Consider the following 17,518-nt stretch of genomic DNA (forward strand, 5'->3'; position numbering starts at 1 on the left):
CCGTAGCACACAGCCAGCCCTCGTACAGCAGCAGGAGACGGAGCTCACAGCGGGGTTTGTGTGCGTGTTGTGCATCTGTGCACGTGTGTGTGCTAGGCATCTGTTGTAATGACTATGTTGATTGGCGATCATGTGAATATGTGTGTGTGTTTTTTTGTTTTTTTTAACCCACAGGAATTAATTAGCCTGTCTTTTACAGAAGAGAGTTGTCTTTTGTATGTAGGGACAGCATGCTGAGAGGGGTGATTTTTTTATTACCATTTTATTTATTCATTTTTTTTTTTTTTTTACATGAGTAGCCGTGCTGCGAGTTCTTCTCGGAAATATATGATAATAATCATGCAAATCTAGCAAATTACTTCATGCTGATGAGGTCAAATGTCTCATATCAAGAAATAAATGCATACTGAACTCAGATTAGCTGTTGTTCATTCTACACTTGTCTGAATCAGCAGTAAGACAGCTGACAAATTTGCAGTGCTGGCATTATAAGTTGTCAACAAAGATTTCTTCTTCAATTCACTTATCACTTATTGCAAATGACTTATCCGTGGACATTTTTCTCTCTCTTTTTTTTTGGATCAAATTTGATTAGAATCAAAACAGACCTCTCTATCTTCATTTGCCAGACTTCTCCAGTCATTTAGTCTGCTTAAACCCTGCATCTTCCTTACAATCGACTACAGGTTCACATTCAGATCTGCATCCATTAAATCAACAACCGATGAATAGAACCAAGTCCCTTTCTTGCAATTTTATCTATTTGTCACAATATGAAATAAATGATATTTCGCTGCTTCTGTTACATTTTAACTTTGAGATTAACAGTGTGCATCTTGCCGCCATTTTCATAACACAAACCCGTATCTCGCCAGTTATCTGAATAATTATTTACAAAATTATCCTTATCTATATTTCTGCACACATTTCCAAGTTTGAACTTCAAGTGGCATTATATTATATTAATTATATCATATTATACCCCATACTGCCGGTGCAGCCTACTTCATATACTGTAGCACCTAACCTGGGGTCAGAGCTCAGCATTGAGAGCAGAGTGGCTTAGTAATTGCCTGTAACTCAGGTGTTAGGGGAATGTGCTGGGCAAAGGTCAGAGTTTTTTTTTTTTTATAAGCAGAGAAAATGGCCACCAAACTGCATTCCAATTGACAAATCTCATTATAATCTCTCCTAACGTCTGTCACTCTTCTCTGTCCAGATTCCCCAGGCTTCCCCTGCTCAACCACGGTCACAAATGAAAGGAAAGTGGACCACCCAGGACCCAAGGACAATGCAGTGTCGCTGTTCAACACGAGCACCCCTGTAAACACAACACCCGAAACACGTGTATCACGTAGACTGATCGTTTCGTTGTCACCGCGATCAAAATTAGCATCGGGCTGGGTGCACCTCTCGCCGCTACCTTTGCAGAATCTCCAGTATCTTATGCAAACTGTGTGCGTTTGTTGGGGAGCTCTGGCAGCGACTGATGAGTGTCTCATTATCTCCACACCAGCCGTACACAGTAAGAAGAGCATAATCAAAGCCTGGGGGTACGTATTAATTATCCTTTTGAATAGTGATGAAATTTTAAAAAGATCTCCTTAAGGCTCCCATCATCAGCAGATGAAACAAAGCTCGGCACAGCTTGCACGTTGAGGCTCACATGTGTTTTTACATCTGTTCAGGATATTTCAATTTGATGCTCAACAAGCTGAGCCTGAGATTAAAGGATCATACGTGTCATCCACACAAACATCACTTCCAGAGCAGGCGAGCGTACGTGAGCTCAGCTTTTCCAAGAGAGAGGCGTCACCGCCGCAGACGACGCAGTCGCACTTCTGTCTCCCTGTGTGTGACTGAGTGTGTGTGTGTGTGTGTGTGTCCTCTGTGTGTCTGTGAAGGCTGATGCGATGCCTCTCACATGTTCAAGATGTCGAGGAAGGAGTCTTTTCTTTTTGTGTGTGTGTGTGTGTGTGTGTGACGAAATTTGCTTTTAAGAAATATTTATGAGCCGGTACCCTTTAAAAAAAAGAGCGTTGTCTTTAATGAACATGTTTTAGAGATTGTTTCAGCATCTATAATTTATAAGGTAAGACTTCATCTGTGAACAGGGCTAGTTTGTAAATGTGAATACTTAATAATAATGAAAAAAATACATCTCACACAGCTGCTGTACTGGCATAATATGACACTTCTGGAGCAGACAGATATTCTCGGAAGAAGGCCGGTGTGTGTGTGTGTGTGTGTGTCTTTTTTTGGGGGGGTGGGGTTTTTTCCCCCATAGTGAGCAGCATTGTGTTGATGTTGGCAGCATTTTATATTGGCAAATCAGTTTGCACAAATGGCCTCCTCTACTGAAGCGATAAGAATCTTATTACTAGTGTACATACAATTAGTCATGTTACACCTAATTAGTCAGCTTGTTGTACTTTGGCAAACTATTTATGAATCTATTTCTGGAAGATTCCTGAATGCAATGCTGAGACAACTTGTCTACATTTGCTCTGGATTTGGATATAACAAACCCTCTACTCAAAATCTAGTGAGCTGCATACAAATAGCTAACTGTCTAACTAGTTTAACTAGTCTCTAAGTCTGACTGAAAAGTGCCTGAAACAAGTCAACAGACCAGACTGGGAGACCTTCTAAAACCAGCAAACCAGCTTGGGATAATTTAGAATATTTTATTTTCCAGCAGGTCCCTCAGACAAAGAGCAGGGGAAGAGCTCAGTTTTAGGATTAGTGTTGTAGTATGTGAGACCAGACAAATCTGAACTCTGCCTCATCTCAATATAGAAAATATAGTCTTGGGCTTTATTTGAGATTTGAGACAGAGATGGAGAGTCTCTGTCTGGTCTTGTCAGATGTCGAGTACCAGTTAGCATGTTGCTAAGCTAACAGCATGATACTCAAATGATCATAAAAATGCATAGAACACACATAATGGGTAAGTTAGTCATTTTTAATTCAATTAAACAATTATTTAATACTTTTGATAGTGAATGACTTATTTCATTAATTCTGCCATCTTTGTTTCACAGAATGTATGTCATTAGCATGTTGCTAGGCTAAAGACAAGATACTCTTGAGCAAATACCCCAATTAACACAAATACTGGTAAGTTATCTGTTTTTAATTTTTTAATCTGTCGTTTTTATGTCTTATCAATACAATTGGTATAGAATAATTTATCTGTAATTCTTCTTGCTTCGTCCACCATCATGGATATTATTTTTTTTCACAGAGCTCACAATGCATTATGGGATTTCATTCTTTGCTTAAGATACCAAAATTAGGCATCTTAGAAAGCAGCATAATCATTCTGCCAACCTTTTGGAACAGCCTCAGTGTCGGGAGCTGGCCTATGATGCCTTACAACGCGGCCTACGTAGGCAGTTTACTGGGTCTGAAACAGAGCGCCTATATAATGAATGTACGCCATTCATCCTTGAGGAACAACAGTACAGTTTTAGGTTGACCTTTGGAGATCGCTGAACACAACATCAGCTCTCTGCCGGCTCCCCGCCCACTACCACGCTTCCTCCTTATTCTCCGCTGAGACTTCCTCCTCTCATCTGTGCTAGTGGCAAAAACTAATAATCAGATCTTTCCTCCCACAGACACAATGGTTTCTTTGGAAACCCCCTGTCAAAATACCTATCTCTTTGTCTCTGTTTTTCGTACTGTAGACTTAATCAATGCACCAGCCCAATGACAACTTGCTTCATCATTCGAAATCTTTGGTTTGTGTAATTTGTCTGTCTGGTGTCGTCTTCCATAACCTCAGAGGAGAGTCATCGCAAGTGCCTGAGGAAAAGGCTTAATCGTGACAGGCTCAACTTGCAGGTGAGGTCACAAGTAATAAGCGCTAATGAATACCAGATCAGGCTTGGCACAATCAGGCTTACTGCAACACAGACCTTATAGTCCTTAAACAGAGCTTTATTTTGAGTGGAGCACTGAGACTAACACAGGAGGGAGGGAGGGAGGGAGGGGGGGGGGGGGGGGGGGACGGCTGTCAAGCTCTTGCCCTGTCTGAGTCTCTCTACCGCTGCACGTTATATACAGTACGCGCGTTGCATTTGCAAGCGATTCTTCCATTTGTCAGGCTGTTGGCAAACCTGTCACGCTCACCCTGTGAAAAGTAAATTATTTATTTATTTGAGTTCAACATAATTAGAAGCATTACCCCACTGCTTGGCAGTGACACCTTTTTATGTTATCAAGCGCACAAGAGCAAAGAGTTAAAATATGCCTGTAAGAGGTGTGGAAGTTTTCACTTTTTTAAGCTTTAATATAATTAAATGGCAACAGGTGGAGTTTGTTCTCTAGAATGAATTCTCCACTAGTTTGCTCTCTAATGCTAGAAAGGAAAAATATATATTTGGTAGCACAAAAAAAAGAAGCTTTTGACACACTTTTTTGTGCAATTTAACATTTGTGTTTGGAGGTTAATGGCGATCACACAGACCCAGAATCCATTAGAAGGTGTTTATTTCCATTTGCAGCTATTTGGCACGAGTTACTATATAAATATGTTATTCATTCCTCCTGAACGCTTGGGCTTCAGAGGATACATGTTGATACTGTTGCTTCTTTCTTCAACTCTAAATAATTGAGTAGAAAAGAGGGCCTCCGCAGTCTTTTTATTGAGTCTTTGCGAGAATCTTCAACATCTGTTTTACTGTGCATCCACCGAGCGCAAGCTCACATGCAACCCGGAACAGACTAGGTGACAAAAGAGGCGCTCCTCCTTCCAGCTTTGAGCTTTTTGATATAAAGGAGCTTCAAGAATCCTGGCACAGGTACAATATGGTCAGCCTCCAGTGGGTTTGCTTGCAGTAACATTTGTCATCCACCATTTACTGCCTGGGGGCCCTGACACATTCAACGTAGCATATTAAAAACAAGCTGATGAGAGTGAAAACAACGGCAAGATGTGTAGCGTTTTACATCTCCCTTAAGTGTCTGCTTCAGGGACAGTTTACGTGCTAGAGATGGCGGTTCTTTGACATTGTCATCTTCTGTCACGTCGTCACAGCTAGTCGTTCCTCCACCTGCACATTCTTTAGGTGCCGTAGAAGGCGCAAAACTCGTCTCGCTCTTTGTGCGGAATGTCTCGGGGCCTTTATGATAATGAATGCATGATCTGGGTCTTCCCCCACTAAAGCATTACAATAAATAAAACATTTTAGTCCAGCAAGGCTGATCTCTGCTGTGTGTGTGTTTCCTGGTATTTAAAAGCAAAAATCATAACAGATAGACCCACATGTTTTTGCTTAATGCTTTGGAGAATAATTCACCAGGGAACACGATTCATTCCCTTTTGCCAGACAGAAAAGCACAATGTATAATTAAAAGTGTAAAGTGTAAAGATGTAATTGTTGGAATGTTGATTATCATTAAATAGCTCTGCAGAAACATGACTGTAAGCCATATTTAGCATACTTAATTTATTAATCGAGCAAGCTGTTTGTTGCTTCTCTTATGTAAGCTGGAGGAGGTATGAAGACTAGCTGGTGTGAACTCTAATAAAACCATCATAATGGTGACTAGCTACCTCTGATTGGTTATTTGAGCAGGCAGCATATGGGCAATTATCATGTGTGAAGTACAAACCGTACTGGGCACCTCCAGTCCCCCTTCTCGGAAACGAGTTTCGCTTCAATAGGCGAAGATGGAAAATTACAGATAGTGAAAGTGGTTTATCTTATCTCGTATCATTTATTATTCTGAGTACAATTTTTCTATTCTATTGATCAACGTTTTTTTTTTTTTTTACTTGCAAGGTAATTCCCCACCACTCTATCTAAAAGATCATTTCTATTGAATCGCAGGTTTATCGTACAGTTGTTCACAGGGGAGTCTTGTTCGGTCTTGTACAAGACCAGGCCTCAATCACATCCTTCCCCCGGCAATGGGTTTGCATATCAAAAACAGATAGTGACAAACCGTTGGACAAAAAGCAGAGTGTTTATTAAATACAAAAGTAAAAAGCACAAACACTGTTATTTTTGAACAAATCTTTACACAGTGTATAAAAATAATGAAAGTTTCATTTATAGTAACAACAACAAAAAAGACTGAATCAAGTGTTTTTCTCTGGGTATTGTTTACAAGTACAGTAAGGTCTAACCATCCACCATCTGAAACCATGTGTAAAACTTTTATTTTGCACCCTTATCAGCATAGCAATTTGAGTGAAAAAGAAATGAATGACAATTTTTCTTTTTTAATGTCCTTATATTTTGCATTGCTGACAGCAGCACTCAAGCTGCATGAAAGTTTGGGGAAAAACCTAAAGATGATGTGCTTTAAAATGTTCCAAATAGCATCTTGTGCTTAAATGGAAGCTTGAAATCTGACCTTTGGTACAACGGAATCACATGATTGTGACAAATTTGTTTGAATTTGTTTTATTATTATCTGTCCTTTCAAAGTATTTCAAAAACTAACTTTCTAGGTTTAATAATAATCACTTTTATTTCCCGCTTTATATGTAGAAAAAAGTTGTTGTTGTTTTTTTTTTTTGTGGGGTGGTATATATATTTTTGTTCTTTTGCAATTTATGTACCTATTTATTCTCTTTTTTAATCTCTTCTTTTTCATCATCTCTCAACAACCTCACCATTTCTCTGATAATTTACTTTTCTTCCTTTTTTCCTATCATCTTTGATCATTGCTATTGCTATATATATTGTATATTTAATGAGCATTGTTCTACATATATATTTGGAAACCTATAAAAGAGATATACAAATGCTCAAAACAATTTTACACACACTTCACATAATTACACGTACATCCTACTTTCTGCTTTATGTGTTTTGTATTGATGGTATCATCTAACTGTGTCCTATGTTCTGCTTTAATAAAATAAAAAAATAAAAAAAATATTGTGTTGTGTTGGATCCGACTGTACATATTTGCCTCATTCATACAGCCAATACTATTACTCTGCACAAAAATAACGCTTGTCAATTTTTATAAGCTGCAACAGGTATGACTGAAACAGTGTATATTTAAATTTTTTACTTATCCACCTGTGTGCTGTTCACTTTTGCTTCTATCTCTTAATGATTATTTGCTCATTCTCACTCACCCACTTTCCAGTTCATCAATCACAACAGATCGGAGTGTGTGGCTGCTGCCCTGGCTTTGTTACGCCATCACACTGAAACTCCACATCTATTATGCAGTTTCACATTAATCTTTTAAATCAGTCTTCAAATTAACGTACATCCTCCCTTAAGAGAGGGCTGTGATGCTGTGAAGAGTGTGTTGGCTTTGATATGTTTGAACTCTTTAACACTTCAGGATAGTCAGAGTGCCCTCCATTGTCCAATTATTGCATTGCACTCAAATTGTTTGTTACAGATATGCTTGAATGATGTTCTTTGCTCTAGCTTGTTTTAACCACAATCCTGATCACAGACTTTACCAATGAGATCTATAATATCCATTAGCATTCATCTCAAAGGCACTTGTTTGGTTTTGCCCTGGAAATAAGCAGCATAAAAGACTTTAGTTGCATCAGATGGCTAATTTTGAATGGTTGTCAATGGAGAAAGATGCTTTTTGTAACTACATCACATTGTGTAGTTACAGGATCTACCAGCAGGGGCTAACAAGGCCATGCTAAGCTTTCAAACTGTGATGACCACAAACTTGAGACAAGTTTTGTCTCTAGATAGCAGAGGTGGGAGTAAGTCACACATGTGCAAGTCACAAGTAAGTCTCAAGTCTTAACCTTCGAGTCTCAAGCAAGTCCAAGTCAATTTTGTGAAAAGCAAGTCAAGTCAAGTCAAGTCAAGTCACTGCTTTATGTCAAGCAAGTCAAGTCAAGTCGTAGCTTGGGTCACAAGTCACTGGCAAGTCATACAAACGTTTGATGATTTCACTGAATTTATATATTAAAATAAGTTAAAACTACAGAAGTTGTGGACTATGGTTTTATTTGCAACATTTTTTTTAAATATGCATTTCCACATACAGCTGAGTGGTTACTACAATAAAAATCTAAAAAATAAAAAATAAATATAATTTCAAACTACATAGCCTAAAATGTAAATGTGACTGAAATTAGACCAACATTAATGCATGAAAAAATAAATATGCCTCAAACATTGCAGAAGACCATTAAAAGGTATTAAACAATTCACAATTCAAGTATAATGGTTCCTATGCCACCAAATGGCATTCTTCAAACTGGCATCCCCTTTATAAGTTATATTTTTAATTATGAAGTTAAGACCGCCAATAGGTGGCGCCAAATCACCGTCTTAATGTACCAGTCATAGAAGCATTCATTCAACTGATTTGTTCAAAACAGTAGATTCGTTCTGGAACTAAGCAACTAGGTCACTGAATCACAAATACGCATAACTCTTTCTGTGGCTTGTTTGGAACTATTGTCATTTGAGAAACAGAGCAAAAACAGAGAATACTTGGAATATTATGTCTAAAATGTCACATCACAATATTCACTCTTTGTTTACTGAACTGTTTTATAAAATCATTATCACATTTGCAATCGCGCCAATATTCTGGAAATATTTTTTAATATCATATGTTATAATTATAAAAATAACTCATACTAGGGCAATTTTTCCACCACATTTTGAATTTTGGGTGCATATTAATTCTGCTGGCATTTTTCCCCCAACCCCCTGATAACATCTAACCCTGCTTTAAAAGAAACATAAAACACGACAAAACATTAACAGTTTTCTATGTTGTTTTTTTGTCATTGGAAAGAACGACATATTTGGCTTTAAAGCATGATTTAAAAGAAATGTGGCAAATGTTATACAAAACATATGCCATCATTAATTATCATTTGAATATTGACAACATTAAGCTACATTTGAAAACATAATTGTGTATAAAGAGGCATGCTGTTTTGACCAATATTCTCTCTAGATTTAAAGATAGTCAAATTAACTATAACAAACAGGTTAAACAAGCCATAGCTTACTTTTAGACGTGGTGAATGAAGTTCGACTGTTCGAGGTTGTGATGGTCGTCCGATATCCCTTGCCAGTTATTATGCGTAGCCTACGGCAAATCTTCCTTGTATGAATATGGTCAATTTCTAGTGTTTATATCCAAAAAGAAACGATGCTGGGAGATGTTTTTGTATTTAGCGCGCTCACCGCGATGTATGTTTAATCTGATGACTGGCGTCAATGGTTCCGTTGCTTTCATTTTGTTCATCAATTGATGTTGCGATGATTTATATAAAAATGTATATCAAGTCATTCTCGAGTCATACAGTTCAAGTCAAGTCTCGAGTCATTGGCTCTCAAGTCAAAGTCAAGTCGAGTCATTTTCTTAATTTAGTCAAGCAAGTCTCAAGTCCTTATATTTGCGACTCGAGTCTGACTCGAGTCAAGTCATGTGACTCGAGTCCCCCATCTCTGCTAGATAGCAATAAAGATCAACTCATGAAGTTTGTAATGTTTTACACCAGTCATTCTGAAAAACAGTCAATATGATTTCAGTCACTCTCAGTGGTTTAGAGGGTAATATACCCCAACACCATCTGAGAGTATTGTGGTTCTGTCTTTTCACCAGATGTTTCAGAGGAGTAGATGCAGTACATGCTGTCATGTTGCTCAGAGCTGATGTCGATGGGCTGTATTACCAAAGTTTGATGTTGCTCTTCCGTTTCGTTCTTGTCAATAATCTCAATATCTGTCGTTGTGCACTCATCATTCAACTGCATAAGGTTCCCCCAAAACTTAGAATGGAAATAACAAGATTTTTAGAATAGGCAAAATTATTTAATTATAGCTGTCCAATCATAACGTCAATCTATACATTCATGAAAATAAAGGATACATTTTTGGTTCCCCAAAGAACCTTTCAGTGAACACTTCTTAAAGGAACCGTTCACCCAAAAATGAAAATGATCCCATAATTTACTCACCCTCAAGCTATCCTAGGTGTATATGAATTAAACAATATCCTGGCTCTTCCCAGATTTGTAATGGCATTGAATAGTGCCCGAGTTTTTGAAGCTCCAAAAAGTGCATCAATCCATCATAAAAGTTATCCATACGACTCCAGTGGGTTAATAAATGCCTTCTGAAGTGAAGCGATGGGTTTTTGCAAAGGCCGTACGAGCGTTCACAAGAGAGTTGAGTTCTGGCGGAAGGGTGACCTCTGACCCAACGTAGGACGAGGCTCCTGTTCTCTTATATTAAACTTCTAATTCTCTTCTAATTCTCTAATTCTTTCTTCTGTACTTCCGCGTTCATCAATTCTTATAAGCTTACGCTACGCCTATGTCATTCGTCCTACATCTTACGTCAGGTCAGAGGTCACCCTTCTCCTGGAACTCGACTCTCTCGTGAACATGCGTACAGCCGTTGTCGGAAGCTAGTGATTATAGTTTATAAAGTTTTAAATATGGATATTTTTCTTACAAAAACCCATTGCTTCTCTGTAGAAGGCATTTATTAACCCACTGGAGTCTTTTGGATTACTTTTATGATGGATCGATGCATTTTTTGGAGCTTCAAAAACTATTCAATGCCATTACAAAGCTGGTAAGAGCCAGGATATTATTTAATACAACTCTGATTGTTTTCAGCTGAAATAAGAAAGTCATACACATCTATGATGGCTTGAGGGTGAGTAATAGGATCATTTTAAATTTTGGGAGAACTATTCCTTTACAAGAATAATTTTTTTCTAAGTGTGAAGAACATTTTAATAATCTAAAGAACCTTTTTCCACAAGGATGGACATTTTGGTTCCGTGGATGTTAAAGGTTCTTCATGGAACCATAGATAATAAAGAACCTTTATTTTTAAGAGTGGGCCATTCCAGAAGGCTAATTTGCCATTAGTTCCTTCAGTAATTTCCATTGGGTTTGCCAAATTTAAATTCAAGGCGTGTGTGGCCAAGGTTATTGTATATTTACATACACAATTTTTCCAATTATCAATAAACATCCATGTTCTTTCATCGGACAAAAGTCATGGTTTAAGCCCAATTGACATTATATGTAAACAGTTTTACTAGTGTTCTGACATTATTCAATGTGTACATGCCTCTTTACATTCATGTGAAATACTGGTAAAACTAGTATTTTAAAATATTTAAAAGTTTTAACCTTAGGTTTTTAAAAAATAATTGATTTTTGATAGCTATCAGTGTTTTGTTGTACATGTAAAAACACTCTCTGAGAAACTTTGAAATTTTGTTCTAAAACATAAATCACATTCCTCAATTATGAATTTTGAAAAATTTCTAACAAGTTGCTGCAGAAGCACTACAACTACCACAAGCATATGTCTATATGCTTAATCAAAGTAGCAACTTATCAACTTAAGAATCATTTTGAATGGTGTTGTAATTCACATTTGAGCAATAATTGTGTGTAATCTATGCTGTACAATTTTTTTGAAAGTTTGCTAATGTTAACACAAACTGTAATATACTGATAAATCCCAAATCGCTATTTAAAAAAAAACCTTGAAGGAACCTGTGGCTTGAAAATGCAAATTCTCTTCTAGCATTAAGAACTACAAACATTTTGAAATGCATTCTGTCAGATTAATGCTTTTTATATTTGCATGGCCTTACCTGAGACTGATCAATGTCCATGATTTCATTTTTGAAGTGTTTGAGATCTGGTACTTTAGGTAGGATCAGTTTTCTAATTCTTTCAAGACAAAAGAATGGCATCAGCATTCAGGCATTCAGTAAAAATTGTTTGGATAAATTATAATAACCAAAGTATCAGTAATACTCACCCCAGTTGAGTCAGCAGATAAACAAGAAGTAAGCCAATCAGTGGCAGCACAATTATCAAAATATAAACCCATATGCTGGCAGGTGATTTTACCACACAAGCATCTGTGAACAAAATGTTTAGTTTATTTCGAACTGAAGGTTATTTCATGCAAACTATATGGAGGGACGTGGGGAAATGGGTTTTAGTTATTGGGAAAGGTTTGGGAACTGTTGTGGAGGAGGGATGTGGTATATGTATGTATGTGTGTATATAGTATATGTACAGTTGTAATCAAAATTATTAATGCCCTATTACAAATCATATTGGCCAAATTTACTGACTTTCAGCTATTTGCATGAACAAATCAAACAAAAGCAATTGAAATAGGTCAACAAATGTTTCAACTGGTTTCCCCAAATTCAACTGAAAATGCAACTTTTAATGACTTCTGTAGTCTCAAAATTATTTGAATAGAATCCCTCACAACAGCATTAATCTGCAAAACAAGTGTTGTCTCAAGCACACCTGATGCAACTAATCAAGGGCTTCATTAGTTGCAGCAGGTGTGCTTGAGCTAGAACACATGAAATATCTGAACTGGCTAGTATGATAGTATGTTTGATAGTATGTTGTAGTTGATAGTATGTTTGACTGCATATTAGTGCAAAAAGTGAATAGAAGATATCATCTTCATATAGCGAAGGCACTAAATGTTCCGAAGCATAGTTCGCAAGTTCAAAGTTAAAGGAACAGTGGTTACACTACCTGGACAGAGCAGAAAAGGGAAACTATCAATGGGTGCAACCAGATTTCTGAGAAGGCAAGTTCAGAAAAACCCTGTTGGTGTCTCTTATGCAGTGATGATGATTGTTTAATTATTGTTTTTGCCACAACAAGTGACTGAAAAAGACCTGCAGCAAGACTTGGTGGCAACAGACACTGAAGTTTCAGCTTGCACAGTAAGGCGCATACTAAACGCATGCGGGTTTCCATGCCAGAACACCAAGACGTACACCACTACTGACCCAAAAGCACAAGAAAAGTCAGTTCCAATTTTATCAAAATCATAGCCACAGAAGTTTTGGGATTCTGTTCTGTGGCGCGATTAAACAAAGCTGGAACTTTTCGGCCCTATGGATCAGCAGTATGAAAAGAACACTCTGCCTACAGTTAAGCATGGTGGTGGCTCTGTGATGCTCTGGGGCTGCTTTGCATTCTCTGGCACTGGGAACCTGCAGCATGTGGAAGGCAATATGGATTAATTAAAGTATCAGGAAATCATAGGAGAAAACATCATGCCATCAGTAAGGAAGCTGAAGCTTGGGCATCATCTTCCAACAGGACAATGATCCCAAGCATACCTCAAATGCCACCAAGGCTGGTTTGCAGAAGAAGTCCTGGAAGATTCTACAGTGGCCATCACAGTTAACTGTCTTGAACCCCATAGAAAATCTCTGGTAGGATTTGAAGAAGGCAGTTTCAGCACACAAACCCAAGAATATTACTGAACTGGAGGTCATTGCTCATGAGGAATGGGCTAAGATTCCTCGGAAATGCTGCCAGAAGCTGGTGTCTGGTTATACATCTCGTTTGCAGCAGGTCATAACAGCAAAAGGGTGTTCTACTAAGTACTGAAGATGCTTGCCATAAGGGGGTTGAATAATTTTGAGACTACAGAAGTCATTAAAGGTTGCATTTTCATTTGAATTTGGGAAAAAATAGGAACATTTGTTATGTTTTTTCATTACAAACAGCTGAAAGTCTGTACATTTTGCCAATAAATCTGATTTGCTATGGGTGTTGAATAATTTTGATCACAAAATTATATTAGTGTATGGGCTAATAAAGAGATGTAAAAATAAATTTTTTTTAACCATAAATATTGCTATGGCTAATGACCATTTAATTCATATTTATCAAACTAGGCTCTGGTCTTGAACCTGAACACATGGTTTTTCAAAGACAAAGAGACGGTACCTTTATTGTTTCCCCAACTTTGCACTTTTGTCCAGTTGCTCCAGTCCTTGTCCACACACTGCAACCTCATTCTTATTCTGAAATCGTAATTCGTCTTTATGTTGAGGGTGGACAGGGACAAATTATACTCAGCATGTTCTTGTTTATCAATCCTCAGACTTGTCTGCATATAAGAAAATACAAAGTATACTGTAAGATTCTCCAACTTTGCTTTGAATAGCATGTGTCATTTTATATCAGATTCATGAGCATTTTTTCAGTCATACTGTATCAAGCATAATATGCAAGTCTAGTTGCCTCAGTTCTATGCTCAAAGTGAGCATTACTGAATTTCAAATGTGTAAGTCTGTGAGTGTTCAATACCTTCCAGTCTTTGACACATTGGCTCTTGTATTGCACTTCAGTTGAAAAACATTTGGGATTTGTTTCCGGAAGTGGTGTCCACCATGTTACAGTAATACCATGTGATGTATTACTAATCTTAAAAACAATCTTGTCCGGGTTAATCTCTTCCATGTCTTAAAAATAGCACAGAATAATGAGTAGCGGTTCATACAAAATTCCACAGAAATTGAAAAATCATCTTGCATGTTAATGTGTTTATTAAATATTTTTCCTTATTACACAGCTCTCTGAAATACTTGATCCTGATTGGTCAATCTTGGCATTCAGTGGTCTGAAATTTCTAGATAATGACCGTTGCTGTTAGCAGCACTGAATAACAGACCGCTCATCTGGGTAATTCCTTTCATGCTTGTTTCTCATTGCCATCTTGTGTGTCACTTATCAATTGTATTTAAAATGAAATCGGAGGACTTTAGTATATCCTGATCACAAAGTCAGGGTTTATTTTGCGATAACAACCAGCTAGATGTACATTATCTCTTTATACAACATGGCTCTGTTGAATACGTGATTCTGATAGGTCAGTCGTGTCATCCAGTTTTCCTAATATTCACCGCTGTATAGCAGACCGCTCATCCGCAACTAACTGAATCCAGTGCTACTTTCATGTCTCTCATATCACACCATAAACTCATTTTTGTTTCATACAAATGCAAGTGCCAGCATTTTGTCTCTGTTATCAATTGTAGTGATTGACCTGAGGACTTCACAGTATTAATATTAGCCTGCTATATCATCGTCTCGTTGATAGGTCGATTGCTTTGTATATTGCAACACACTCTCATGGCAATTCATAACTATTTAGCATTTTGAAAAAACTGGTAGGCTACTATAATTCGTAGGAATTTCTCATTCATACACTGTACAAAGTGTTTAAGCCTCACTGACGGTTAGGTTTTGGGGTGGACCTTGAATCACATCGTTCAAATTCATGTTTGTTTGTTTTCTCATGAGTTTGTAACTTACATTGCAATGGACATAGTAGTACTAGCATTTACAGCTAAAACTATAATTTGATCTCAAATTATTATTTTTTTATGTCCATGTATTTATTTATTTATTTGGTGAGAATTGTACTTAGTGAAAATATGTACATTTACTATAGTTATAATTGTTAAATCTAAATGATGTTTGAAACTTTGTATTGCTAGCACTTCTCCTGTTATTGAGTCCTTTAAATTAATTAATGTTTAGTTAAAAAAAACTCAGCAGAATCACAACAGAAAATGCTGAGAAAGTCCACATATTCTGTTGAGCCTACAATATGAGTAACAGCTTTAAAAATAACTGAATGAATAACATTATTGCGAAAACATGTTTTTTTTTTTTTATTTAATGAATGTGTTCTGAGGTGAGTCTTTGTCAGGTATACAGGATATACCAGCTCATCTAAACGCCTCCCCTTCCTCAGGTCTTTTGATGTGGGTCTCCAGACAGCTCATGCACTGTGATGCACCGCCACTTAACAGCAAACTTATCATTATCATCAGAAGTTTGTCTAAATGTATACTGACAAGAATGTGCGTCACAAGCTCCACTCCTAAACATTTAACCTGTGACCTTTTACACATATGTGATGAGAATAACCATGCTTCTGTGGGAGTTATTCTCATAATACTTTGCCTAATACATGTCTTTTCTAATGCTCTTCAGCTACAAACTTCTCTAACAGCTCTTCATAGATAAATATGTCATGTCAAGTCACCTTTGTTTATATAGCGCTTTTTACAATAAAGGTTGTTTCAAAGCAGCTTTACAGTGATAACAGAAAAATAATGCAACAAAGTTTGTTTCTGCTGTATAGCAGATCGTCCTGCTTAAGTAAGGTAAGTGATGGGTCATTCTTGTTGTAAAAAAGTTATTAATTTAAAACATATGTCATATGAAAATAACAATTTGTAATCAAGTCTCAGTTGAATCAAAAGTTACATTAATCAATAAATATTGAATGTTTGTTCTGTTAATTCCTAGGGGTAGAATAACTAAAGATTAAAGAAGAACTCACCAACAGTCTCATCATTATCATAAACGTCGTCATCATCATCATCATCATCATCATAATCATCTTCAGCAGCAGCAGCCCTGGACTTTGAAGCAAAGAGCAAGGCAAGGACTACCAGGAGATACACACTCCAGTTGTTCATGTTATGTTCCTCTCTCAGTTACCTATCAATGAAGAAGCACAGAGGAACAGGTGACACAAGTTATACCTGAATCACTAAACCTTGCTGTTCCTCCACTCATTTCCTTCCCGTTATCTCCCCCTCACTTCTTACTCATAGGTCTAGTGTGAAGGGAGGGTTCTGATTTGTAACTCTCTCACATCACTAGTTTTGTTTTAAAGTCTTTCTTATTATTCAGTTCACATTTATTTCTTGGGACTCTGGTAGATTCTTAGTAAATTTTTTGTTGGTGATTTCACCCAGTTATAGGGGAAACTTTTTAAGTTCTTTTGATGTTATAAAACACTTTCATGTTTTCTTGCTCTTTGTAAAAAATATCAATGTACTGATGTTTACTGATGTAAGAACCCAGGGCTTTACTTCTGGTAATGGATGATAGATTCATATAAGAATTTAAGCAGCAAATAACCATAAAATCAACTAAAAAATAAAAATAATTTTTTTTTTGATTTGGTTATTGATAGGAAGATGTTTCTTTGCTGAAATCGAATGCAATTTTTTTTTATTTTTTTTTTGTAGAGCATATTATAAAAACCTGCAAATTAAGACATTATTAATTTATTATTGGTGTCAATTTTCGTGTGTTGAAATAAATTCCTCCTCTCCTTTCTTCTTTTTATTTGATTTATTAACCATATTTTCATGAATGTGGCCAAGGTGTGAAATATATGTTGGATATTTTCCCCAACAGTTTTAGCTCTCAATATGATTATCTGGTATTTTCTCACTGTATAGAATTCACTTATCTCACCACAAGATCAGATGTAGCTTCTTAGAACCTGAGGGAGGAAGTGAACAAGGGTCAGACATATATAACCAGGCTAATACACCAACTTTACTGAATGTTTTTCTTTTACTTTTGTGTGATATTTAAAACTTACCACGGTGCTTACTAGTCTTCTACAATTAGCAATCACAAAATCCTACCACCAGATGTTGTGACTGTGCCACAAATAATAAAAATTATGTTATGTTCAAGTGAGTAATTTTTCCAATCTGATATACCGTAACTGCTATATGAGTCACATATTTGTCTCATTAACCAAACCTTACAAGCAGCTTGATAATAATATGTGTTCCAGCCACAGAAGACTTAATCAAATACATGCAATAAAGACAATTTCTTTCTCATGCATTGTACATATCATAAATTTATTAGATAGATATCACATATCACTATTAGATAGATTACCACACAAAAGCA

At 36.8% G+C, this 17,518-nt stretch overlaps 1 protein-coding gene across 1 annotated transcript; it reads right to left on the reverse strand.

The window, feature by feature from the left end:
- Positions 1 to 6,609: 6,609 nt before the first annotated feature.
- crlf2 (cytokine receptor like factor 2) lies at positions 6,610 to 16,313 on the reverse strand. Its single transcript, XM_084122323.1, has 6 exons — positions 16,137 to 16,313; positions 14,090 to 14,244; positions 13,727 to 13,889; positions 11,769 to 11,871; positions 11,599 to 11,677; positions 6,610 to 9,745 (listed from the first exon to the last, which is right to left on the reverse strand). The coding sequence occupies exons 1-6, from the start codon at positions 16,273 to 16,275 to the stop codon at positions 9,521 to 9,523; spliced, it is 864 nt and encodes a 287-aa protein (XP_083978449.1). The 5' UTR covers positions 16,276 to 16,313; the 3' UTR covers positions 6,610 to 9,520.
- Positions 16,314 to 17,518: the final 1,205 nt, after the last annotated feature.

Source organism: Abramis brama (assembly GCF_963993115.1).
Source record: "Abramis brama genome assembly, chromosome: 8".
NCBI classification, from domain to species: domain Eukaryota; kingdom Metazoa; phylum Chordata; class Actinopteri; order Cypriniformes; family Leuciscidae; genus Abramis; species Abramis brama.

Coding starts and splice junctions, on each gene's coding strand:
- crlf2 (XM_084122323.1), bottom strand. CDS start 16,275: ATGAACAACTGGAGTGTGTATCTCCTGGTAGTCCTTGCCTTGCTCTTT. Junction 14,245..16,136: donor TGATAATGATGAGACTGTTG/GTGAGTTCTTCT, acceptor GCTATTTTTAAG/ACATGGAAGAGATTAACCCG. Junction 11,872..13,726: donor AAGTTGGGGAAACAATAAAG/GTACCGTCTCTT, acceptor TTTTGTTCACAG/ATGCTTGTGTGGTAAAATCA.